This window comes from Xyrauchen texanus, chromosome 24, assembly GCF_025860055.1.
Source record: "Xyrauchen texanus isolate HMW12.3.18 chromosome 24, RBS_HiC_50CHRs, whole genome shotgun sequence".
Lineage (NCBI taxonomy): Eukaryota > Metazoa > Chordata > Actinopteri > Cypriniformes > Catostomidae > Xyrauchen > Xyrauchen texanus.
Window position 1 is genome coordinate 11,963,279 of NC_068299.1, and position 25,622 is coordinate 11,988,900.

Genomic DNA, 25,622 nt, shown 5'->3' on the forward strand with positions numbered 1-25,622 from the left:
ATTACATTTTTAAGCTATTTAGATTACCATGTCATCCAGCCAACATTAAAACTGCTTTAATGATGTTAAAGGCAACATATGGCATAGTGAAGGGAGGGGGTCGACCAGTGGATGATTAAAATGGCTTTCATCAGTGAAGAAAGTATTAGCTGAGATTATGTGCACCATGCTGTTTGTCGTATCTCTTCTTCAGATCATCCTAACATACGCAATGGCCACTCAGTGTGTGTGGACAATTGTAGTATTGGCCCCCCAATTTCGGAGAAATTATAATTACATTTTATGTCGTTTATTTTGCTAAATTGTAGTGCAAGGGAAATAATTGCAGCCTTTCTGTTGATGATATGAGCTCGCTGGATCCAGGATGTCCGATTTGAGAACAAATTACTTTTTTTTTTTTTTTTTTTTGAGACCTGGTCTTTGTAATGAATCACCCAACAAGAGCTTGTTTGAACTCAGGATCTCAGGTTAGCAGTTTGAATTCTAGTCACTTTCTCAGCGAATCAGCTTTCAGTGAGTCCATAACTGGGAGTGTAGACATTTCAAAATAGTAGTCCTATTTGTATTTCAGGCTTATTTATAATTATAAGTCCTGTGTTATGTACCAATTTTTTTTTCCTGGTTATTTTTGATTGGGATTAGAGTAGCACAATAAACTGCAATCTAGTCACAATAAAGAAAGACAAAATGTGTGTGTGTGTGTGTGTGTGTATATGTATGTGTATATATATATATATATATATATATTACTAATTAATATTGCTGTGTTGTAATTCTCTCCATAAGTGTTCGGTTGGAGTTCTAGCTTGCTAACAGCACATGGCATGGTCTCAGTGGGTGTGCTGGACAAAATGAACAGAATGCTAACAAAATTGTGGAAAGGAAAGATGATTAGGATACCAAATCTTTTTTTTTCCCTGGTTATTATTGATTGGGATTGAAGTAGCACAATAAATTGCAATCTAGTCACAATAAAGAAAGACTAAACGTGTGTATATATATATATATATATATATATATATATATATATATATATATATATATATATATATATATATATATATATATATATATATACACTACAGTTCAAAAGTTTGGGGTCACTTGCATGGAATGTTTCTCATGATCTTAAAAACCTTTTGATCTGAAGGTGTATGCTTAAATGTTTGAAATTAGTTTTGTAGACAAATGATGACTGGAATCTAAACAAATCTCTTTGGTGAACGAATTCAAAAGACTTGAGTCACTGGGACAGGGCTCCAGACTAAAATAAAATGACTAAGCCAAATGGCTGTTTTAGTTGCCACATCACAGAATTGCTCAATTTAGATATCAACTATAGAGTATATACAGTATATTAAAAACCCAATTAATGGGCTATCAGCTGTCTTTTCTTGTTTTTGAACAATCTAAATCGAGCAATTCTGTGATATGGCAACTAAAACATTTAGGAGCCAATGGCTTCTTAGTCCTTTTTTATCTTGGCCCCTGTCCCAGTGACTCAAGTCTTTTGAATTCGTTCACCAAAGAGATTTGTTTAGATTCCAGTCATCATTCGTGCAAATTGCATTTTTACACCAGTATTTGGCAACAAATGAGCATCTTTTTTTATGGTATGAGTGAGTCATTAAATCGTTTATTCAATTAGTTTGTTTCACAAAAGTTTATCTTATTTTAAATATTCATTCAAAACACTTATTCACGATTGAAAGAACGAAGATGATTGAGTCTTAAAAGTCATTATGGAACTAAATGTAACTGCAATAAGCAGACCTATGGTGAAACATCACATAACTAATTTATGTTTACAAAAGGACTTCTTTAATCTCCCAAATGCTCTGTCAATCAAAGCATTCTTCACGTTGATAGTGTCCCTGATCAGGGTACGCCAAGCAGAAAGCAAAACTGCCGGGCCAGTCTCCAGCGAGCATAAGACCTCTGAACATATGCCAGAGGTTGATTAAGTGTTTGAAGGCTTTTTGCCTTACAGTACTTATAGTCGAAAGTAAAGCTTGCCGAATCAAGAAATCCTTTGAGAAAGTCGAAAGGGCAAGTCAGGGGTATATAACTTCATTCAAATAGCCCAGAGCACTGAGGCTCATTATGAGACAATGCTGTGTTCCTTAATTAAAAGATTTTGATTAGTCACATATGGCAGATTAATCTCAGAGCATCCACTGCGCTAATTAATATTGCTGTGTTGTAATTCTCTCCATCAGTGTTCGGTCGGAGTTCCAGTTGCTAGCTTGCAACTGGACATGGCATGGTCTCAGTGGGTGTGCTGGACAAAATGAACAGAATGTTATCAAAATTGTGGACAAGGAAAGATGATTAGGATACTGCTGTTGAAAACACCAGCTTTGCTTGTTTTTTGGATGCTTGTTCCCATCATGGGATGCTGTTGTGTATAGAAAAATACTATTCGAATTTCGCTTTTTGTTGATTTGTTGAGCAAACGGTTCTGTCAGTACATGCAGATGGACACCAAAAAGCATGTTTACTGTGAGAAACCTGGGTTCCTGTTTAAATGTACTGGATAAGCGGTGTACACTTCACTTTCGTATATGTGCAGCTCGTCAGAAAGCAGCGTCCCCTTTGCTTCTGTAAACTACAAACATGGCATCCGAGGTAAGGGACAGTCCATCATTTAATGGTGTGTATACATGAGTATAGTTTACGGAGCACATGACATGAGATACAATATAAACATGATAACTATTATATGGCTGAGTGTTTATAGTCGTCCTGTATGTTTACTGCGTGTGTCTGATTCACTAGTGGTTTCTTTTTCTTCGCTTTGCTTGAGCTTAAATGCTTTCATTCTATTCATTTTTTTTGTTTTCATGCTTGATTAAAAAAAAAATAAACACAGAACATGATATAAGCTTGTTTTGAATATAATTAGAAGCTTGTTTTTTTTAATGGTGATGCCACCTTTATGACTAAAAAAATTATTTTACAACGTCTCTCTCATTAATTACTTTCATTTAAATAATATAATATTCAAATATTCATTTTTATGAGCTTAAATATTTGAATTCCAAATTATTGATGAATGCCCATCCCTAATAGTAATAGCGAAGCTTGCTTTAAGTAAACACCAAGAAAAATGTGGAATTTCAGATCTTCAGATGATGATGATATGAATGTGGACTCTTGAACTCCGAAGATCTCTTCTGGATTGTGTTTCAGTTTTCACTCCTTTTCTGCATGCTCATGGTTAATTTCGTTGATGCAACTTAATTTGCAGCTTCACAGGAGTAAATTGATGCTTTTAGAGAGTGATGGCAATTCTTGCACTGGAACTTAAACAGAATCTTAATTCACCATCCAAGGCAGATTTGGAATGCAAAGTTATGTAGCTGCGCCATTATATATTGGTTACAGAGTGGGTGGGGAGGAATCAGTGGTTAATAAGAAGACATGGTTCAATACTGGACTTTCAGAGAGGGAGAGAAAGTGTGAGAATGAGTGAGTGGAGCTGTGTGTGCCAGCAGGGGAGAGTTAGATGGCATGGGGAGAATCAGTTTCGACACCTGTGTGGCATGACCTCATCGCATTTGTTAATTTAAGAGTGCTTATACAGAACTAAAGGGAGTAGGGAGGATTGATGACAGACATTGCAGTCTAACCAGAGCAGTTTATCATCCAGTCGGTTGTGCTTTTTGTTTAAATTTTTTTTTTTAAATCTAATTCCGAGAGCTATACACAAACACACACAAAGATCTCTCATTCTGATTCTAGTATTTTAGGTTGCTCTGGAGGAGCGTTTATACAGCTTTAAGGGTTCACGACCCAATTCACGACCCAATCACGAATGCTGTGTGCATTTCCAGCCCCCTTTTTGATTTATAAATAGAAGCCCCTAACAAACATTCTAAAAAAAATTTTTTTGAAGCATGTAGTTTTACTAAAAATGTATGTCCTCTTATGGGGACAGCGGTACTAAATTGGGAAATTTTTAATTATACCAAACTATAGAAAGTCAGTCAGATTTTTTTTAATCCAATTGTTTATGTTTCCAGGAGTGTTGGTTATTCATATTTTTGAGACATTACATGCATTACAGCAGATTTGTTTTGTAAAGCTGCTTTGGAACGATGTGTATTGAGAAAGGCACAAAAACTAAGAATTCAAAGAAACTATACAAATTATTTGACTTTTATGTTACAATGTTTTTTTTTCCTGGTTTGTCAACAAAATCTCAATGTTCTGTCTATGCACTGTCTAACAAGTGAAAGCCAGTGCTGAAACATTTTACCAATCAGAAAATTAGCATAATTAATTCTGATTCAAAGTAATTGCAGCATCATCCAATAACATCAGACCATGTTAAAATAAAATTTAGCATCATAAATTCTGAATCTATGTACTAGTTTCCACTGTTCCATGTCTACCAACCATGTGGAGTGGTGCAGACATCATCTGCAGCCTGAAACTGAACTTTTGTCTGGAAGTTTGGAGTGTATGCACTTAGCTACATAGGAAAGCTATAGGATGCTCCCTGTTTAGTGAATGACTTAACCTCCAGTGTGCTGTTTGAAATGCACCTTATATCATCCTATCTCTGTATATAGCCTCTAATAGCAACCTTTTCCAGCTTTTGAATGCATTAATTGATTCTCAGTGTGATGATGCGCTGTGAATTTAGGATTTCTAAGGGAAAAAAGGCCTATTGTCGATGTCTGCGGTCATTGTGTTTAACAGTGTGCTGTTTTGCGTTAAGCTTAACCCTTTAATGGCAGCCCAATGTCCTGAACTGAGATCAGTCGGTTTAAATTATGCAAAGCATATAGTGAAGACAAAACATAATGTATGTGCATGCGGTTAAACACCTTTTTGTCTTCCCTTTTTCTATCCTCATTCTTGGATTTTCTTGCTGTTTTTCTATCACTATATTTTTTTTATTAATGTTTATTAAAACCTTTTCTTTAATTATGCATTGCAACTGTTTAATTGCAGTGTTGTGATTGCAATACAATGTTTCAAAATTTTTCCCTGAAAAGGTGTGAAATACCTTCAGATAATAAAATGGGTTGGAAATAAACTAAGAATGACAATAATTAAGCACTCCTTGAATTACTAGTGTGAAGTTCATTTTTTACCCAATGAACCTGAATGTAGAGCCTGTGCAATGGATGTCAAATCAATCTGAAAACCATTTCAAGCTGTTGACAAAAGAAAAAGGAATGTAAACTTTTATTTGTTTCTAATATGGTAATGGTGATTTGTGTGTTAATGGGTCAACTTATACTTCAGTAATTATTAGTATCTGAAACTTCATTGTGATGGGGTGGGCACTTTTGACTTTGGCCAGTAATCAACCACCTAGAAAGACCCTAGCAACAACATAACAATGCTCTGTCAACCTTCCACCACATCCTAGCAATGTGGCGGCCAGTTTTGTACTGGAATGTACCACTCACATTATCTTTAGAAATAGAAATAGGCCACCTTTAATTTGCCAAGAGAGTGAAATAAATTAGCAGTTTTATGATGAGCTTTCAAATACCGGCCAAATCTCATTTGCTGCAGGAGTTGAGAGTGCATGTAATTTTACAACCACCACAAATACTAAGTTAAAGAAATTCTTCAGGGCAGAAGGCACCCAGGCTGGACACACTCTCTCTCTCTCTCTCTCTCTCTCTCTCTCTCTCTCTCTCTTCCTCCTTCAGAGAGAGATACAGTACATTAATCTGCCAATTCTGTACCTATCTATTTCCCTTCTTCTCCCTCTTTTTCAATTCAAATTAGCTTTATTGGCATGACCGTATACAGTGTACAATGTTGCAAAACATTCATTACAAAAACATGTATGTGGTAGGGCGGAGGGCGGGGCCGGGTCGTGATTCTACACACCCGGTCCCTTATCAGGCTAATTAAGCATCCTAGAGGGATAAAGGCCGACTGCGGAGGATAGTGGGGGGGGAGCTCGTTTACGGACATGTCCGTCGTGTGTGTGTGTGTGTGTGTGTGTGTGTGTGTTTGTTTTTGTTTAAGTTAATCATTTAAATATTATTTATGTCGACAAGCCGGTTCTCGCCTCCTCCTTTCCATTGAACTACTTTACAATGTATTACATACATAAAATATTATTATTAATAATAACAAGCATACAGGTAAGTGCACAACATGTAAAGAAAAGTAACTACAGAGAACAGTGAGTAACAGTTAAACTGACACTTTCAGTCTTTAATGACTGAATGGTCATATTTACTAATGCCCCCATATTTACTGCACTCAGTGAGAATGTGAAGTTCATCCTCTATGACTCCTTGAGTGCAGTGTGAACACAGTCTGTCCTCTCTTGGTCTCCAGTTCTGCCTGTGCCAACCCATCTCTACAGCCAGACTGTGCTCACTCACACAATACTTCGTTAGAAGCTTCCTGTGATGGTAGTCTTAATTTTTGGAAATAGAATAATTTTCTTAGTCGTGTTTTGTATTTGTTTTAATTTTGCCTGCCTGAATTGAATTGATACATTTAGCTGATATTTGTCCACTAAATACTATAAAGGGTCACTCTGGGTGTGCTGCTCTGTGTATAAATGCACTGTGATGGTGATTTTCTGGGGAAGAGTCTGATAGGTGGAACCAGAATTTACTGGCTCCCTTTTAAATGTCTGTCAAGAGAGGGAAACTTGCCAGTTCTGCAATACAGCCCAGGTTAGAAGTACTTCTTTAAAATCCTAAGATATCTTTCGCCCTCAATCTCTCTGTCTCGTCTAATGAAGTCTTGGAAAAATTCATTTAATTAAGTGTGGAAAAAAGACCCTCCACACAATCAATGACTCTCCCTCTTCGTTAGGAGAAAAGGATTTCACTCTATTTGCTGCTGTCGATGAGGTGGAAATAGACATGTTTCTCTTTAGCCTGAAGAGAGAGAAAGAAGAGGGAGTAGGAGACGAGGGTTGAGAACTAGAAATTGGCATAATTCTTAAACAGAGAGCTGATTGGCGGTTCTTTGATCATTTTGAGGTGCATTAAAGGAATACTTTACCAAAAAATGTAAAATGTGTCATTGTTGTTCCAAACCTCATATGCTGTAATTGTTTTCAAACTAAAGAAGAACATACAAAAGACCACATCTGTCAAGCTCCAAAAATGACAAAAAACAAAGAAACAAAAATCTACAGAAGAAAATTTTCTATGGATTTGGAATAACAATTAAAATTTTTGGGATGAACTATTCTTGTAATCTGAAGCCTAGGAGAAAATCACTTAAAATTAGAAGTTTGAAGGCAGATACTTTTTTGTAACAGATTTCCACAGAGAACAACAGACTTTTGAGTGCTCCTGTCACTGTGTGCAAAGAAAAAAGCGTATTTGGTTTCATTCTGAAGGAAAAACCCTAGGTGCACCAGTCTCCAAATCTCTGAATTAATGCAAGCCCTCTGTTTAAGTCCACTGACTGCTTTTCAAGATGTTCTGTGGTTGTCTCTGATTTGAATTTGTCTTCACAGTCAAATTTGTATGCAGGTGTTTTTTTTTTTTTTTGTTGCTTTTTGTAGCACCACTGTTTCATTCTGCTCAGGGCGTACTAAGGTCTTTTTCTCATTCTTCAATCAGGTGGATTGTTGCCATTATTTCTTACCTTGTATTGGAAACAAACACCTGTTCCCTGGTGAAAGCACACTTTATTCAAAGCACTATTCAACGCACTTTATTCAACACTAATTTGTTGAGGCATGGCACTTTTTACCATTTGAGTTTTGTTTGTTTGCATAAGATAAGAGTGGCATAGAAATGGTTGAAAGTTCTGTTAGAACAAGAGAAAATATAGATGATCTGAGAATATTTTCTGTGACTATTCTGTGTTTTGGGAAGGATTCAAGGATTGAAGGCTTTTCTGTATATATCAGAACTCGAATTAAGGTAAAACAAAAAGACTGTCTATTAAACAGACAGATTTTGTTTATTTTATTTAGGTTATACAAGATCATGATGTACATACACGAGCAGCACCATAAAGATCTCTGCCGCTGTTTTAAGCAGCTTCGTAAAGTATATTCAGTTACTTGAGTCAATCTGCTGTTGGCACGGAAACATGATGCTGCTGAGACAGAAGGGACATGCTGCTGCTACTGTACAAACATCAACATAAAGCCTCCTTAATGCATATCTAGGCAGGTGGTGCTGGGGAGGTGGAGGAAGAACACTACATGCAACGGCACTGCTGTAACCATTTGCTGTTTTATTGCAAGTACTATTTTATATATTTTGACTATAGGGGAAAAGCTTCTGTTTGGGTGTGTAGAGAGAGGTGTGCTTGTTCGACTTATCAGCCTGAGCATGTAGATTTTCCTAACTGAACTTATTTGTCATTTTAAACTGCATGCAACATGTGTCAGCCAGTTCCCAACAAGTTTTGCTGGTAACAAGTACTAAGCTGGTCTTTTCTGCAGAGATTTTCTAAATGTACAATGTCAACTTCTACTTGCCTACTAAAAATGCACAAAGTACATGCCGTACTAAGAAGGATTGAACTGTGAGTGATATTGACACCTTTAAAGCTAAAGGTCTCAAAAGAGTACAAGCACTAATCTTTACGGTCTTATAATCTTTATCAAACGGCCTTTGAAGAATATGTATGCACATACAATACAAACATGGAAGTGCCCCCCTTCTCTGTAGCATTTGAAATAAGGAGCATAAAAGGCGTGCATGCTATAAACCAAAAAAGAAATAAAAAATACTTTTTCGGCCTATCATCACCTCATGTGATGGCTACTCAAATGCCATTGAATACTGTACATGTATAACAGTTTTGTTTTTCCCCCTCCAGTCCAAGTCCAATGGATTTTCTCTGTGAATATTGATGTAACCAGCACACTCTCATGGTGAAATTGTCAATAAAATTAATGAAATTGTTTGATAATTCGTATGATATCGTGCGACTGCACTCATTTGAATTCCTACAACTTTCACAACAGCCATTGAATTCGCTGGACATCATTTCCATCTAATACGTGACAATTACTTGCCTCATACAAGTTTTGCCCACATTGTGCGAGAAAATACAAAATAGCCAAATTGTAAATTAACTACGACTTTTCATAAGATCGGGTTGGATTTAACTCTTTAAAACTTAACACTTAAAGTTTATGTTGGGGGGTGTTGGTGTTTGAGTGCAACCCATGTCTGTCAAATATATATATATTTTTTATCATTATCATTTCTAATTTTTATGTCATTATTTTTATCAAATATTTTTTCTATATTCCTACTGAAATATGACTGCTAAGGAAGACCCTGCATGCTTAATCACTTCACTTCCCAGAATTCTTAAAGGGCTCATATATTTTTCACATATATATTCCATGAAGGCCACTTATAATATTAGTAAAGTTTTTAGTTGTTGTTGTTGTTGTTGTTGTTTCACTGTAAGGGAACCTTTTGAATGATATCAGACATGCATAGTTACATTCTTTGTAGACATCAGAGTATTTTTTACAAAAAGGTCTTGGGTGTGTTTGAGGTAGAGAGAGAGAGATGAATTTGCAATCTCCATTCAGTTGCAATCTCCATTCAGTGGGATGTGGTCTCAGATAGAGATGCTAATTGTGTAAAATAGTTCTTATGTTGATTTTCTCTGAAGTTCTTTGTATTCTCAGGAAGCGATGCTTATTGAATCCAGAACAATTGACACCCTGCCTTACAGCACCATAAATAGTCATAATTAATTTCTTTTTCTACACTCTCTCTGTCCCTTAGTGTTAAACATGTTGTTTTTGCTGATGTACTTTTATGGGTGCAGATTGGCTGTCTGTCTTTTCCAATATAGTTTTAAACTGCTCCATCCTTCAATACCATCCTGTTTGCAAAGCCTGTGTAACATAGCCTGTGTAATAATCGATTGACAGCCCTAATTGTGTGTATATATATATATATATATATATATATATATATATATATATATATATATATATATATATATATATATATATATATATATATTATATTGTATTGTATATTATAGGCCTAAGCAGAAAATTATTTGGCTGCTTTGTTTTCCTTTTAAAAATGAGTAAGTATAAGCAACGTATAAAAATACAAAATTATCCATTGATATTATTAAATGGCTACTATTACTAAAACCAAGTAACAATATGACTACTACAGTAATGCTGTAGCAAAACCATATTTAATTGTATCAAAACCTTGGTTACTGCCAAAAAAACATGGTTACTACAGTTGTGTTTACTAGTCATGGTTAGTGCAATATTACCATTTATTAACTAGGATTAAAGATCATTATCAATGTTTTAACACCCGAATTTAAATAAGCCTGTAAAAATGGTCACACTAGCCCATTATAGTCATGTCATGTATAGGTTTGTCATTACTTTGTGTGAATAACTCCAGATGCTGCAAAACACTTCTGCCTCTTTGAATGAGTGCTGTGACTGAAAGGTTGAGCACTGTCTGCTGGTGTATTTTAGCATTTCTGTGCATCAAGATGAGCGGAAGAAAAAATGGTTCCGGTGCCATGCAACAATTTGCTCAGAATTATTCTTTTCCACTTCAAAGCTTATGAGATGGATTCATATTCATATTATCTAAATAATAAGATCACTAGTTAAAAAAATTCATAAATTAGAATCAATATTTTAATGTGAGGATTGATATTCTTGATACCACATCAGTATTGGAAGTATCGATCAGCCCATCCCTATTTCAGAATCCAACTTTCAGTCTACCATAATAGGATCAAATCCTTATACATTGGTGGTATGATACCAATGTATTTTAAGTATTTTTTCTGATGCATGTCTTGGATTGATTGTTATTTTTCCTTTTTTAAATTAGGGTTCAACATCACTTCACCGAGATCAGTTTGGTTATGGAATGTGGTTTCTATTTACAAACTCCATGTAGAGTTTGAGATGGACCCAAAGTGATTTAAATGATTTATGGGGTTTCCTTCTTATTTTTGCCTCCTTCCCTCTCTCATTCCCTCTTTCTCTCACTCTCCCAGCATTTCCCACTTACCCAACCTTTCGACATGTTGCCAAAGCCAGATATTATTCTGCTTGGCCTTGGGGCATAACAGCAAAGTCATAAACAACACACACACATACATGTTGGGTTTCCATGTTTTATGGGGACTTTCCATAGACATAATGGTTTTTATACTGTACAAACTTTATATTCTATCCCCTAACCCAAAACGTCACAAATTTCGGGTTTTACTATCCTTATTGACTCACTCACTCACTCACTCACTCACTCATGTTTGTTTTTCTATACTTGTGAGGATATTTCATAGACTCATGTATTCTATAGCAGGCTAAAGATATATTCTAACCCTACACCTAAACCTAACCCTCACAGAAACGTATGCACTTCATTAGATTTATAGATAAAATTAATTTAGCTGATTTATGAGCATTTTATGATTGTGAGGACCAGTTAAAAGATCCTTCCAAGGCAGTTTTCTCAAGTTTTACTATATTTGTGAGGACATTTTCAAAAAACAAACACACACACACACACACACACACACACACACACACACACACACACACTTGTTTTTATATCATTGTGGGGACTTTCCATAGACTTCCATGCATTTCATTGATTTTATACAGATCTAATGATAATTTCTATCCCCTAAACCTAACCCTCACAGATAGCTTTTTGCATTTTTACTTTTTTTTTAAAAAAACAAAAAAACATCATTTAGGATGTTTACTAAGCCATTTCCCTCATCAGGTCTCCTAGCTGGGCCCCACAATGCAGGTGATCTCAGGTTTTACTATCCTTTTGGGGACACACACACACTGTTTCCTCTGCTCTGATGCTTTACAATTCCATGTCTGTCATTACACTTTTATATGGTAATCCCAACTCTTTAGATTGTTAGTTAAAGGGGTTTTCTCTCTAATGGTTTATCACATTACTTTTCTTGCCAGTCCCCATCCATGTCATAAAATCTCTCTGTGTCTGTCCGATTTTATGTTTCTTATCTAGGAAGAAACGGTAGCTCTCAGAAAAGAGGGTATTGGGGTAGTGATTGACTCCCAAATGCCCTATTTGATCAGCATAGGTGAAGATCTACTCAGCACAGGGGTCGTTCTCTATCACTTGAAGGTGGGTGGCACCCCAAAACACAGAACCAAACTATTATCATTATTTTATTAAAATAAAATTCAGTTACAATTGAATAGAAGAGTGGGGTGTTGAGAAGGAAAATGTTACAGTTGAGTTGTTTTCACTTGCTGAGCACCTTCAAATGTGGCTCATCTTTATCTTTTGTTTTGTACCCATCAAGTTCCAAATAAAAAGAGAAAATAATCATTTATCAGCAAATCATTCAGTTCACGGAATTATCGAAATGGCCATTACCACCATGGCTATTTAAAATTAATAATAATAATTTCAAGCAAAATAAATATATTGTGAAATACAGCCATACCCCTTATTGATAGAAACCTCAAACATCAACACTAAGCATTTCCTGTACTATTATAGGAAGGCAGAACGTCAGTTGGGGCTGGAGGAACCGAGCCAGAGCAGGATATAGGTTTGTATTCTGTCCACATCAAGTTGTTTCTGACCGAAGCTGTCTGCAGTGTCGGAGCTTCTTACACTCTGGTTTCTCTATTCCTCAGTTCTCCATGGTGAAGCTCTTCAAAGGGAACACTGTGTTTTTGAGAACCAGAGGGGGGCCGTCACACTCCTGCCGCTCTCTGGAGCCAGGTGTGCAATCGATTGGGTGGAGGTGACCAAGCCCTGCCTCCTAACCCAGGGTAATATACTACCATGTCTCACAGTCTTTTTTCAGTCTGGTTTTTAGGAGTGTTGTGCCAAACAGTTGCATTTTAATTCTGAAACACTGTTATTTTTCTATGGTTCAGTTATACTACAATACTTTTAACATGATTAAGAAATATTATTTGGCACAATATAAAAGTATATAACAAGGTTAAAATGGTACTGTACCATTTTAACCTGGTTATAATCAGTGTAATGACCAAATGCCAATCATTTATGTCACTTAGGGTCTGTTGACAGGAGTAGTTCTGACACGTTTCCATCGAGTTTCCTCTGATAATGTTCCATGACAGGGTTGCATAAAGTTAATGTCTTTATTTATAAAAAGTGTTCAAAGAATAAACCGTTGATTAAAAGTTCTACTCACATGTAAAGATAATCTATTTAACTCCATATGATACACTATGCACATTCCTTCAACACTGTCTCATCCACATGGTATCATTTAACACGGTAAATGTAATATCCTGAACACAATCCTTTAACGCAGTTAAAATTGTTGTGCTTTCCGACCAACAAAACCTCAATTCCTCTTCCCCTGTGCTCACCTGTTATGCCATCAAATGCCACCCAGTGTGCAACAATGAAATAAAAACAAAGAAAATAAGGAACACAAGATACAAATACAATCAAATAAAGAAATAGCTTCACAATCAGTGTAACATGTGGCCTCAAGTGGCTGGAGTTCATTAGCCTGACTGTAATGTAAGCCCAGACACATTCTAAATTAGTAAATAAATGCAAATGCGTTTAGCTACTCAAGCTCAATTTAGTGCGACGTACCATGATTCATAAAGCTATGGTAGAAAATAACGTAAATTGGCCTGCTTGCCTGTAGTACATGGCTTAAAATGCTTGAAGTGGATTGGATAAGCATTTGTGCCTACATTTGTGTCTTGTGTAAAGTTTTATAATAAATATTAAATATAAAGTCTGTGTAAGGTTTTTTTTTCTTCCCCTAATAGTAAAAGAGAGAACAGCTGTAGCAGTTATTTTACAATGCCTTATCCAATCTCATCCAAACCTATTTTAGAGCCAGAGCAATTTTATAATTTATGAAAACTTGTTTAGACCAGACAATCTTTATTTTTGCTATGTGATCAAATAAATAGAAAAATGCCCATGTGCCTGAACTGCCTCACCAGCAGATAAAAAATAAAGCTGAATAGATGAAACGCTTCTAAATCTCTGGTTTTAACTAGAATCTAAATGTTGAGTGTGTCAGCATCTTGCCACTTCAGATCTTTTCTCTACATCCCAGCCTCTCACAGTGAAACAGACCCGCCCTATTGCTTCTATTCTTGACCAGATCCATCTGAGCGACTCTCATCTTAAAGCAAGACTCCCTGCGCTTCCAGGACAGCCAAACATGACTGAGGTTAAGAGTCTGGCAGACAAAGCACCTGACCCCCAGTTAATTGGCAGATGAAACAGATAGAGTGCAGAGGGGGTTTGAAGTGCATGTGTGGGATTAACCTTTCAAAAAGGGTAAAACCTCTAGAATTCAGACAGAACAGCTTGTATTCCAAGAGCATAGACTATTCTGGGTGCAATATTAATAAAAGAGAGTGTAAAGGCAGCAAAAGGGACAGAGGCCCTTATAGAGAGAGAGAGAGAGAGAGAGAGAGAGAGAGAGGAGAGAGAGAATCATGCTAGTCTCCTTTTACAAATTTCGATTTGCCATTGTTCCCCTCTTTAAATGCGATGGCATCTGAAGCCATTTCCTTTGAACAAATTATAGTAATTTTCACAACAACCATGGCCCGAATACATCTGATGCTGGTTTTTCAAGAGCTTTGTCACCCCTTGGTAGTCATTAATAGAGGCAAGAGTTGTTTTGTTTGTACACCCCAAAATGAGAGAGGAAGGGAGAATTGCCCATGCTCTGGAAGAACCTGAGTCTCATGTTCTCTGAATTCCCCAGGAAATTCCCAATAGCTAAAAGGAGTTGAATTTGAACTTGAAATTTTGCACCAAAATAGATTAATTATTATTTAATAATTATTTTTATGTTTATGTCAAATAACCAATAAAATGGTCTGTTATAAAGCTGTAATCTAAAATTGTGCATGCTTTAAGTGATTTTTCAGGCAGAAAAACAAAAATATTGTGCTGGGGAATAGATGGATAATGGTTTAATGGTTATTAAAAATTAATGGTTTTGAAACATGGTTAAGAAAAAGAGTGAACTTTTTGTAATATATTAAATTAATATCATATTAGAAACATTATCTGCTTCTTATATTGCTCTAATGATGGGATGTCTTATATTGTTTTGCTTGTTATTGTTGTATTAAACACCATATTGGTTTTCTTTTCTATGTATGGATTGTGTCAGGAGTGAGCATACAACTGGGAAGGGCCACCATGTTCCATTTCAACCATCCACAAGAAGCAGCTCAACTTAGGGAGAAACGTAAGGTGGGAGAGACTCTTTATTCTATTTTGAAGCTATTTGTGAAAAATTATGCATTAAAACTGCTGCTGGAATAAAAGGTGCAGAATTAAGAATTTATGTTAAAAAAAAATGCAAGTCATCAGAAACTAGTCAGATGTAATTGCTATGCCACTTGGCTGTGTGCTCCTTCACATGAGGTATAAAAAGAGCTTTGTTCTTCAAAGTGGCACACATACACCCCCTCAAGCTAAAATTATAAATTCCTCTTGGTATGTTTTTCACGTTGCCAGTTTCTTTCTTTCTTATACACTTTTTTTATTTTTTTATATAGAGAGGTAAAGTAATTGTGCACCTCAGTGTCTTCTGATAAGAGATGAATGTGTCTCTGTTGTTGGTTTGCAAGTGGGCACCTTCACTTTCTCTCTTACATTAATTTTTCCCTACCCTCTAACACGCTTTCTAAATTCCCCTTCCTCTTTCTGTCTCTCACTGCTGTGGCAGGTAATTAAATATTTCCTGACTGTTAAGTCTCTCATTGTAAATTTAGACAGCAGCTGTTTCCTCCTATTTGCTCTGAGATTACAGAACCTTCTCTCTGTGTGAACTGTTTTTACGCTCACAAACAACTGTTAACTCGCTCGTGGAGCCATCAGCGACACCATTCGGTTGTTACTCTTGCATGAAACTTTGATTTTACTCAGACAAACACCTAATTTCCATATTATAAAATAAAACCTTGTAACTTATGCCTCATTTGAATGATTTTACCATTCTTCATTTGTGCCTAAATAGGATATATAAAGTAATAAAGTTCAGCTCAATTTTTATTTTATCATTTACTCACCTCATGTCAAACTCATTGTCCTTTTTGAAAGTTTGGTCACTATGAACTTTTGTATGGCAAGATTTGTTCAAAGATTCTTTAGAAATTTCTTTTATTTTCCCGGACAGAAATTACAGCACATACAGGTTTGAAAAGACATGAAGGTGAGTAAATAATGACATCATTTTCATTTTTGCTGAACTGTTCCTTTAAAAGAATGATGATAAAACATACATACAATGACATGAGAGCAAGATGAGCTGTTCTGTCTATATTTGTCTCGTTCTCAATTTAAGATGAAACACTCTGTTCAGTGTCAAATTCTCGTCAGACAGTCAATAAGGGACTCCTGTAAAAGATCAAATCTTTTGTGCTCTAGAATTGGATATTCTGACATATAGATAATGTGTTATTTTATACATTTTTGGTTTCACTCTGTCAGAAAATTAGTTAAACTTTTATTTGAAAAGTTTCTAATGCAAATAGATGGTTCACTATAAAATGTTTTTGATTTGCATGCTCACTGAGGCATTGCAATGATGTTTACCAGTCTACTTACATTCCACTTTCACATTTCGAGCTGAATGATGGTGATTTGTAGTGTTTTCTAATGGCATGTTTGCTTTAATTAGTGTGCTGTAATTGCCGTGTGTTGGAAACAGCTGTCTTTTAGTCGTGAGAGATGAGTTTGTTTTACTGCATTAGTATGTGTATATGCTCTTATGTATGTGTCTGTGTCTGTGTCTGTGTCTGTGTGTGTGTGTTTGCTCCACAGTCTGGGCTGTTTGCATCAAGTAACTCCACTGGGTTTGATTTCTCCATGCCGTCTGAGAACTCTTTCAGTCATTTCAGGTGAGTAGGTACACTTGCTGTGAGCCAGACTCTGCTGCAACCCCATCTATCCTCCTGATTCATTATGTTATATAATGTTGAAGTCAGCGTGCTAGCTTTATTTTCACTCCACAAGTCATTTTGCAGGACACTTATCTTGGGAAAATAAAATTTTTGATGCTCCACTTAAGCTTGATATACATGGATATAAAAACAGTCACAAGCACTTCTAGTTGCTTCTTGGACAAAAATTCTAAATTCTCTTGTTATTTACTCACCCTTCATCTCAGAATTATTTGACTTACTTTTTTCACGGAACACAAACAAAGATATTTTGATGGAGAAATGATGTGAATATATCCAAAATGCAAGAAAATTGAGACCAAACTTTCAAGCTCCAAAAAGCACACAAAGGCTCCAGTAGTTTATTCCAAGTCTTCTGAAGAACTCTGATCAGTTTTGGGTGAAAACATATCAAAATATAACTCCTTTTTCTTTCCACATCTTTCCATTGCAGTCTCTAGGCACAACCATTAATGATTTCAAGATCGATTACACTTCCTAGCTCTTGATGTATGCCCAGATAACTAGGAAGTGTAATGAATATTTAAGTCCTTTTCCCTTCACTTTATCGTTTAACTGATTTTGTTTGGTAAAATTGTATTGCAGTAATATAAGACCAAATATTGCTGATGTAAATTACATCAGATATTCAGAATCTTAAGTCATATGTGTTTGGTACATCAAATGTGAGATAAAACAATTTAAAAGAATTACTTGTGTGGGTGCAAAACAGTGTTACAAGGCTATGCCCCATGCTGGGTTGTATTTTTGTGTGTGAAAAGTGATTGTAACTGTGATGTGTTAGTCTTTGAAATAATTTACACACGTAAAAGAGAGTTTGATGAGAGAAAGAAAGTGGACAGCTATAGAGATTCAGGCTCTTCAGCAGGAGATTGTGTCGACAAAAACCGAGAAAGCTCCCACTCAGTTTTGATACGCTACTGTATGCAGCTGGATCTGTGAGACGATATGGATCATCAATGTACCTCATGGGATTTCTCTCTCTCTCTCTCACATACACACACAATTTATGTGTGGCACTCTAGATGCCTTCAGCAACGTTCTGTATGCCATTTCCTCTAACTGTTCCTTTTGTATGTGTTTACAAAATGTTTGTTTGGTCGTCTTTGGCTTTGTTGTTCAAAGCTTTCTGTAGATAATGGATTTGCGTGTTTGAAGTGAGCACCGCCAGCCAAGCAGATTGCTAATTTATTTGGTTCTGGCTTTCATTTGATAGACTGTGGATTTACTTTCTGAAAAAGCATCATAACAGTTCAATGGGATTTGACGCATGTGTTAAAAAAAGCATTATGCTCTCCAAATTTGCTTTAATTTTAATTTTTGCATATTTTTGGCCTAACAGAACAAAACATATTTTGGGTCTCAATTCACGTGTATGATGTTTTATGTGTAGTTGTATAGTTTTCCAATTTCTGAAGGAAATATGCAATTGTGAAGCATTAACAGATTTCCTAACACAACAACATAGGAAAATAAACCAAATAGAGAAATCCGACAGAATTAAGCTTTATATCTAAATCCACTTGCTGTTGAATTATCTACAAACACACTAAACACACTAGTTGTATCCGCAAATTCTATCAAAATACTTCTTGCAGTAACTTCCCTGAAGTTAGCCAGTGTTGTTTTAAATAAAAAAGCAACCAAACAGCAGACAAAGTTCATCAAGTAAACATGTGTGAGATGTAGTATATAGGTGCCGATTCATACACAGCTCAATAGAAAACCATTATGTGGGAAGCAAAATTGTAGGTTAAATTAAGTTAGGTTGTGCAGATTTTGTGGTTTTGCACTGTGCTTTCCAAATTGATCTTCCTTGTATGAGTCGACTTCATCGATGCAGCAGCAAGCTCAAAACAAACACTTTCATGCTGCAATGCCTTCATTTTACACAGAGACAAGCGGATATTTCAAGATTAGAATTGCTGCTCCAATTTAAGTAAAATTGGAAGCTGCATGCAGAATGCATGTATGCAGAAGTTTACATACACCTTAGCCAAATACATTTAAACTCAGTTTTCCACAATTCCTGACATTAGAAAACATTCCCTGTCTTGGGTCAGTTAGGATCACTATTTTATGTGAAATGTCAGAATAATAGTAGAAAGAATTATTTATTTCAGCTTTTACATTCCCAGTGGGTCAGAAGTTTACATGCACTTTGTTAGTATTTGGTAACATTTCCTTTAAATTGGTTAACTTGGTCAAACATTTTGGATAGCCTTCCACAAGCTCACAATAAGTTGCTGGAATTTTGGCCCATTCCTCCAGACAGAACTGGCGTAACTGAGTCAGGTTTGTAGGCCTCCTTGATCGCACATGCTTTTATTTAATTCTGCCCACACTTTTTCTATCGGACTGAGGTCAGGACTTTGTGATGACCACTCCAGTACCTTGACTTTGTCCTGCTTAAGCCATTATACCACAATTTTAGAGGTATGCTTGGGGTCTTTGTACATTTGGAAGACCCATTTGCGTCCAAGCTTTAACTCCCTGACTGATGTCTTGAGATGTTGCTTCAATATATCCACATAATTTACCTTCCTCATAATCCCATCTGTTTTGTTATGTTCACCAGTCCCTCCTGCAGGAAAGCACCCCCACAACTTGATGCTGCCACCCCCATGCTTCACAGTCAGGATGGTGATCTCTTGGCTTGCAAGCCTCATCCTTTTTCCTCCAAATATAACAATGGTCATTATGGCCAAACAGTAAAAATTTTTAAATTTCTCCAAAAAGTAAGATCTTTGTCCCCATGTGCACTTGCAAACAGTAGTCTGGCTTTTTTGTGGTGGTTTTGGAGCAGTGGCTTCTTGCTGAGCAGCCTTTCAGGTTGTGTCGATATAGGACTCATTTTACTGTGGCTATAGATACTTGTCTACCTGTTTCCTCCAGCATCTTCACAAGGTCCTTTGCTGTTGTTCTGGGATTGATTTGCACTTTTCGCACCAAACTATATTCATCTCTAGGAGACCGAATGTGTCTCCTCTCTGAGCGGAATGATGGCTACGTGGTCCCATGGTGTTTATACTTGCATACTATTGTTTGTACAGATGAACATAGTACATTCTGGCGTTTGGAAATTGCTCCCAAGGATGAACCAGACAAGTGGAGGTCTGCATTTTTTTTCTGAGAACTTGGCTTATTTCTTTTGATTTTCCCATGATGTCAAGCAAAGAGGCACTGAGTTTGAAGGTAGGCCATAAAATACATCCACAGGTACACCTCCAATTCAGTACACCTATCAGAAGCTAATTATCTAAAGCTTGACATAATGTTTGACATAAAGCTGCTTAACGGCAGAGTTAACTTCTAACCCACTGGAATTGTGATAGTCAATTAAAAGTGAAACAATCTGTCTTTAAACAAGTGTTTGAAAAAATTAGTCATGTCATGCACAAAGTAGATGTCCTAAACGACTTGCCAAAACTATAGTTTGCTAATATTACATCTGTGGAGTGTTTAAAAAATGAGTTTTAATTACTTCAACCTAAGTGTATGTAAACTTCTGACTTCTACTTTATATCTGTTCCTACTGTATTAATCCATGGAAACATCCACGTTAAGTCTTAATGTCTTTTGCTCTGCTCGCGTGCAGGCATGACTACTGGAGCGCATCTCTGCACGTGCACGCTGCACGCTGCACAGCAACTTTGCATTTGACAGCCTAACACACTTCCAAATACAGAGATATGGTGCAGTTAACTCTTACTGTACAAAACTAATTATCTAAATTCTTTTTACACTGAAAATATTATAATTGAACTAAGAATCCATTCAGGAATTTAAAACACTGTGAAATAGTGAATGGAATATTTGAGATTAAACGTCCATTTCCTTGCATATGAATGTGACTAGTTACTTGCTATTTGAGTTATTTTAATTTGATACTTTCTCAAGTAATTACTTAATTGGATACTTAAGTAATTAGGCAAGGCAAGGCAAGACTGTATTAATGCATTAAATCTGGTTAACCAATCAGTGACTTAAAAACACTGGATGAATTCACTTTTACCTGTAATTATCTACTTTTATATTTCCCTGTTGTCATTGCTGCAAGCCCAAAAGCGGAGGTGTGGCAGGCAGTAATGCCCAGCATGTTTAGACATTTACTTGTGCATCGGAGTAGAACATTTTTACAGAGCTGAAAGCGTTGTTTTTTCCAATTACTTAATCTTGGCTTCTGTTAAACTGAAGGTCCATGTGTTTGTGTATGAAACAGCCATGAATAGAATTGTATTTCTGTTGGGTTTCACGTGCGTGTTGCTTGATAAATCATCATTGGAAACAAGACACTAACAATTGATCTGTTATGTCAATAGATCACTTGGGAGTAGAGATCTCTTATGTATTGGGGTGATGTGACATCATGGTTAAACATCTGTGCTTTTAAATAAGAGGTTTCTTGTTTGAAATTGTTAATATGCAGAGTCGACTTTAAGTAAGCCATTTGTAGTTTGATGATGAGGTGACCAAGTGATAGTAGCAACATGAACAAACTCAGAAAGACATTGTCATTGGACTGGTGTAGGAACAGTATGTGAGTTAGGAATTAAATTAAACTGTCCTTATTCTCCATTATTATGTAAGGGAATTTATAATGGAATTAGTCACATACGACAACCTTATAAGAAAGATAAATGACAAATAACTAGATTATTTCTCTGAATAAGATTCTCCACCATTAAAATCATAATACAACGTCTTGTTGTATCCGTTCATAATTTCTATTGTAAGGAATTAGCTTTAATAAGGGAATTATGATTAATTAACTTATTGCAGTAATATAATTCTCGTGGCTTATTGAAAATAATATCACAGATATTTAGGTATGGCTTTGAAGCTAAATATTTTAAAAACAAGGATGAGAATATTTATCAAAATATATGTCAAATTATGTGACTTTGAATACAGACCAACTTTATTGCTATTCTAAACATACACTAAAGTAACACATACAACATTAAACAGGTTGGTGAGTAAAGTGACAGAATTATCAATACAGAGGAAATGAACTTTATGGAGTCTGTTGACAATGCCTTAAGGACCATTTATCCTTCAAGTCTAAATTGCTTTGCAATTGGATTACCCAAATTATTTAAATAATACTTTCAGCAAAAGTCTGGAGAGGTACTTGCTTGTCGTTGTGTTTCCTTGCATTGCTTGGTTCTTTAGCATTTGAAGAAAGTTTGTTCCGTCGATGTCTTGGACTCTGTTATGATTGTTGATAGTTGTTGCCTTGATGGATGATAAGGTGGGCTTTGAAGCGAGGCCTTCTGTAAGGAGGACATGCGACTCCCAACAACATGGATAATACATTACACGTTATGAGAAACCTGATTTTCAGGGTAGCCCTCTGGCTAACATCATGAATATAATGCCAATATTACTTATGTACACTCACCTAAAGGATTATTAGGAACACCATACTAATACTGTGTTTGACCCCTTTCGCCTTCAGAACTGCCTTAATTGTATGTGGCATTGATTCAACAAGGTGCTGAAAGCATTCTTTAGAAATGTTGGCCCATATTGATAGGATAGCATCTTGCAGTTGATGGAGATTTGTGGGATGTACATCCAGGGCACGACGCTCCCGTTCCACCACATCCCAAAGATGCTCTATTGGGTGGAAATCTGGTGACTGTGGGGGCCATTTTAGTACAGTGAACTCATTGTCATGTTCAAGAAACCAATTTGAAATGATTCGAGCTTTGTGACGTGGTGCATTATCCTGCTGGAAGTAGCCATCAGAGGATGGGTACATGGTGGCCATAAAGGGATGGACATGGTCTGAAACAATGCTCACATAGGCCGTGGCATTTAAACGATGCCCAATTGGCACTAAGGGGCCTAAAGTGTGCCAAGAAAACATCCCCCACACCATTACTCCACCACCACCAGCCTGCACAGTGGTAACAAGGCATGATGGATCCATGTTCTCATTCTGTTTACGCCAAATTCTGACTCTACCATCTGAATGTCTCAACAGAAATCGAGACTCATCAGACCAGGCAACATTTTTCCAGTCTTCAACTGTCCAAATTTGGTGAGTTCTTGCAAAGTGTAGCCTCTTTTTCCTATTTGTAGTGGAGATGAGTGGTACCCGGTGGGGTCTTCTGCTGTTGTAGCCCATCCGCCTCAAGGTTGTGCGTGTTGTGGCTTCACAAATGCTTTGCTGCATACCTCGGTTGTAACGAGTGGTTATTTCAGGCTCTTCTATCAGCTTGAATCAGTCGGCCCATTCTCCTCTGACCTCTAGCATCAACAAGGCATTTTCGCCCACAGGACTGCCGCATACTGGATGTTTTTCCCTTTTCACACCATTCTTTGTAAACCCTAGAAATGGTTGTGCGTGAAAATCCCAGTAACTGAGCAGATTGTGAAATACTCAAGACTGGCCCGTCTGGCCCCAACAACCATGCCACGCTCAAAATGGCTTAAATAACCTTTCTTTCCCATTCTGACATTCAGTTTGGAGTTCAGGAGATTGTCTTGACCAAGACCACACCCCTAAATGCATTGAAGCAACTGCCATGTGATTGGTTGATTAGATAATTGCATTAATGAGAAATTGAACAGGTGTTCCTAATAATCCTTTAGGTGAGTGTATAGTGCAAGTCATGGTTAAAATTATTAAATTAAGTAAGTGATATGGATCAGTGTTTAAACAAAGATTTTGTAAAACTGTAAGATTAATGACTAATGTATTTGAAGTTCATCCTGGATTAACTGCAGAAGTTCACATAGATGCAATTGTCCTATGTTAGTTGGCTGATGAAAGCTTTTGTTGGCAATGAATGGATAGTCTCTGTATTCCATTATAAGAGTGTAGTCACTCTTTAGACCGAGGTGATGTAGGCAGAGATCAGTGAGGTGCATCGTAGTTCAACCGGCCAGTAATTTCGGTGAGGTCTATCCTAAATCCAAGGTTTAGGCAATGGGATATGATGTATCATGTCTTATGGTTGGAGTGATATAGGTGGTGATATTGATTTATGTACGGCATTTGTTGCTTGATGTGCCATTTATTTTCAGCAAATATGACATGATTTTAATATGATCCTGTGATGGGGTGAATTGTATGTTTGCATCTTATATGATTGTATTAATATGTACTCTGTCCTAAATGGTGAACTCTGTATGTCACAGGTGTCAAACTTAAGGTCCGATGGCCAAAACCAGCCCTCCCCCTTATTTCATGTGGCCCGTAAGCTGATTTCTGTAATGTATGATGGAAGGTAAATGGAACGTCTCACTGACCAATCAGTTAGCTATATCACCATGAATATTAATGAGCCTTCCCCTGGAGCGCATTTTACTCTCTCCAAAAGCAAAACAAAACAGGTCTACCCAGAACAACTATCAGCTCTGGTCAAGTGGCGTGAGCGCAGACAAGGTGCATTCATTCGCCAACCAAAAACCGTATAGCGCACATCATTATCAACAGCACTAACTGCTGCTTGGATCAATGGAGAAAAATGCAAAGAGGTGAGTGAGCACAGGGCAGATGCATTTTTCCCAGACTGCAACATGCTGTGCAGACCATTATAAACAGCGCTTGTGTCAAGCATGGTAAGGATAACGAACCACATTTGAATTGTAATTCAAATGTATCATTGATTAACCTACTTTTAAACCATGTTAAACAGCCCAGCCATTGTAATCCGCAACGGCAGAGGAATCATGAAAATAATAATAATAAAAAAAACAGCACACATGAATCAGAAGAATTTTCACTCCACATACACATCATATACCTTAAAAACATTTACCACGGATTTACTGTAAAAACACTAACTGTATTAATTATGGTATTTTGCCAGTAATGGTTACTAAATTTATTTTGATTACTGTTCTTCTTTACTGTTCTCCTCATCAGTTTTCCTTCTGTGTACAATCTGTTCTCTAAAATAATGCTGTATGATTGTAGGAAAATGTAACTCGGTTTGTTTGCTTTCTTAAATTATAAGAGATGACTGCACTTTAATAAGTAGAGCCTGATGAAAGATATCTATAGAGGAGACCCATTTTAGTTGCTCTGTCAAAATATTTTAATTTAGCCTATACAGATTAGGCATTCATTTTCTCACAGATGTTACTGTAAATATAATAATTTACATATACATCCCAACCTCAAATTCAATGCTTTAGTGACAAATGTGCATTTTAAATCGACAAAATATGCAATATTATTGGATATTATTTTTTGTGTCTCTAATCCTTGTCATGTAATTACAAACGTTGGATTTCTATTTCGGTGGATCATTAAAATCATGTAATGTTTTTCCTTACAGCTCAGCAAATAATTCTATCCAACCTGAAGACACCACAGAAGCTTTAAAAAGAAGTTGTATGCCCCATCTTTTAGGAGAGACTAAGAGGGTAAGCATGTGTTAAGATTAGGTTGACCATATTCTGGTTTTCCAAAAAGAGGACACCTTTTTTTTTTTCTCTTGCCTGCAAGAGACAGTCACAAAGACCAATTTAAGTTATTGACGCAAGTGCACACAGCCAGATGACACAAGCTCAATGCACCCACGTCAATAACTGGCTATGTATGTTCGGGTCCCGACACAGACCGGAACCGATCTAGAGAGGAAGTCATACTTTTTGGGCCACTGAATCTGCCTCTGAATGGATAGTAGCTTTTTTTGTCTATGTTCTATATGAGTGCAGATGCTTAGAATACACTTTTTTGAAAAACAGG

At 36.5% G+C, this 25,622-nt stretch overlaps 1 protein-coding gene across 3 annotated transcripts in view; it reads left to right on the forward strand.

Annotated features, from left to right (window-relative positions):
• The window catches only part of kif16bb (kinesin family member 16Bb), a 45,770-nt gene that overhangs the window by 13,778 nt on the left and 6,370 nt on the right, over nt 1-25,622 (forward strand). For 2 of the 3 annotated variants that reach the window (XM_052090640.1, XM_052090639.1), the window contains 6 exons: nt 11,973-12,092; nt 12,474-12,525; nt 12,614-12,751; nt 15,115-15,197; nt 16,773-16,849; nt 25,210-25,297. In XM_052090640.1, the coding sequence (XP_051946600.1) occupies nt 11,973-12,092; nt 12,474-12,525; nt 12,614-12,751; nt 15,115-15,197; nt 16,773-16,849; nt 25,210-25,297 (558 nt within the window). Of the gene's footprint in view, nt 1-11,972; nt 12,093-12,473; nt 12,526-12,613; nt 12,752-15,114; nt 15,198-16,772; nt 16,850-24,064; nt 25,298-25,622 lie in introns of those variants that run through there. The other variant, XM_052090642.1, reaches the window with a different exon arrangement.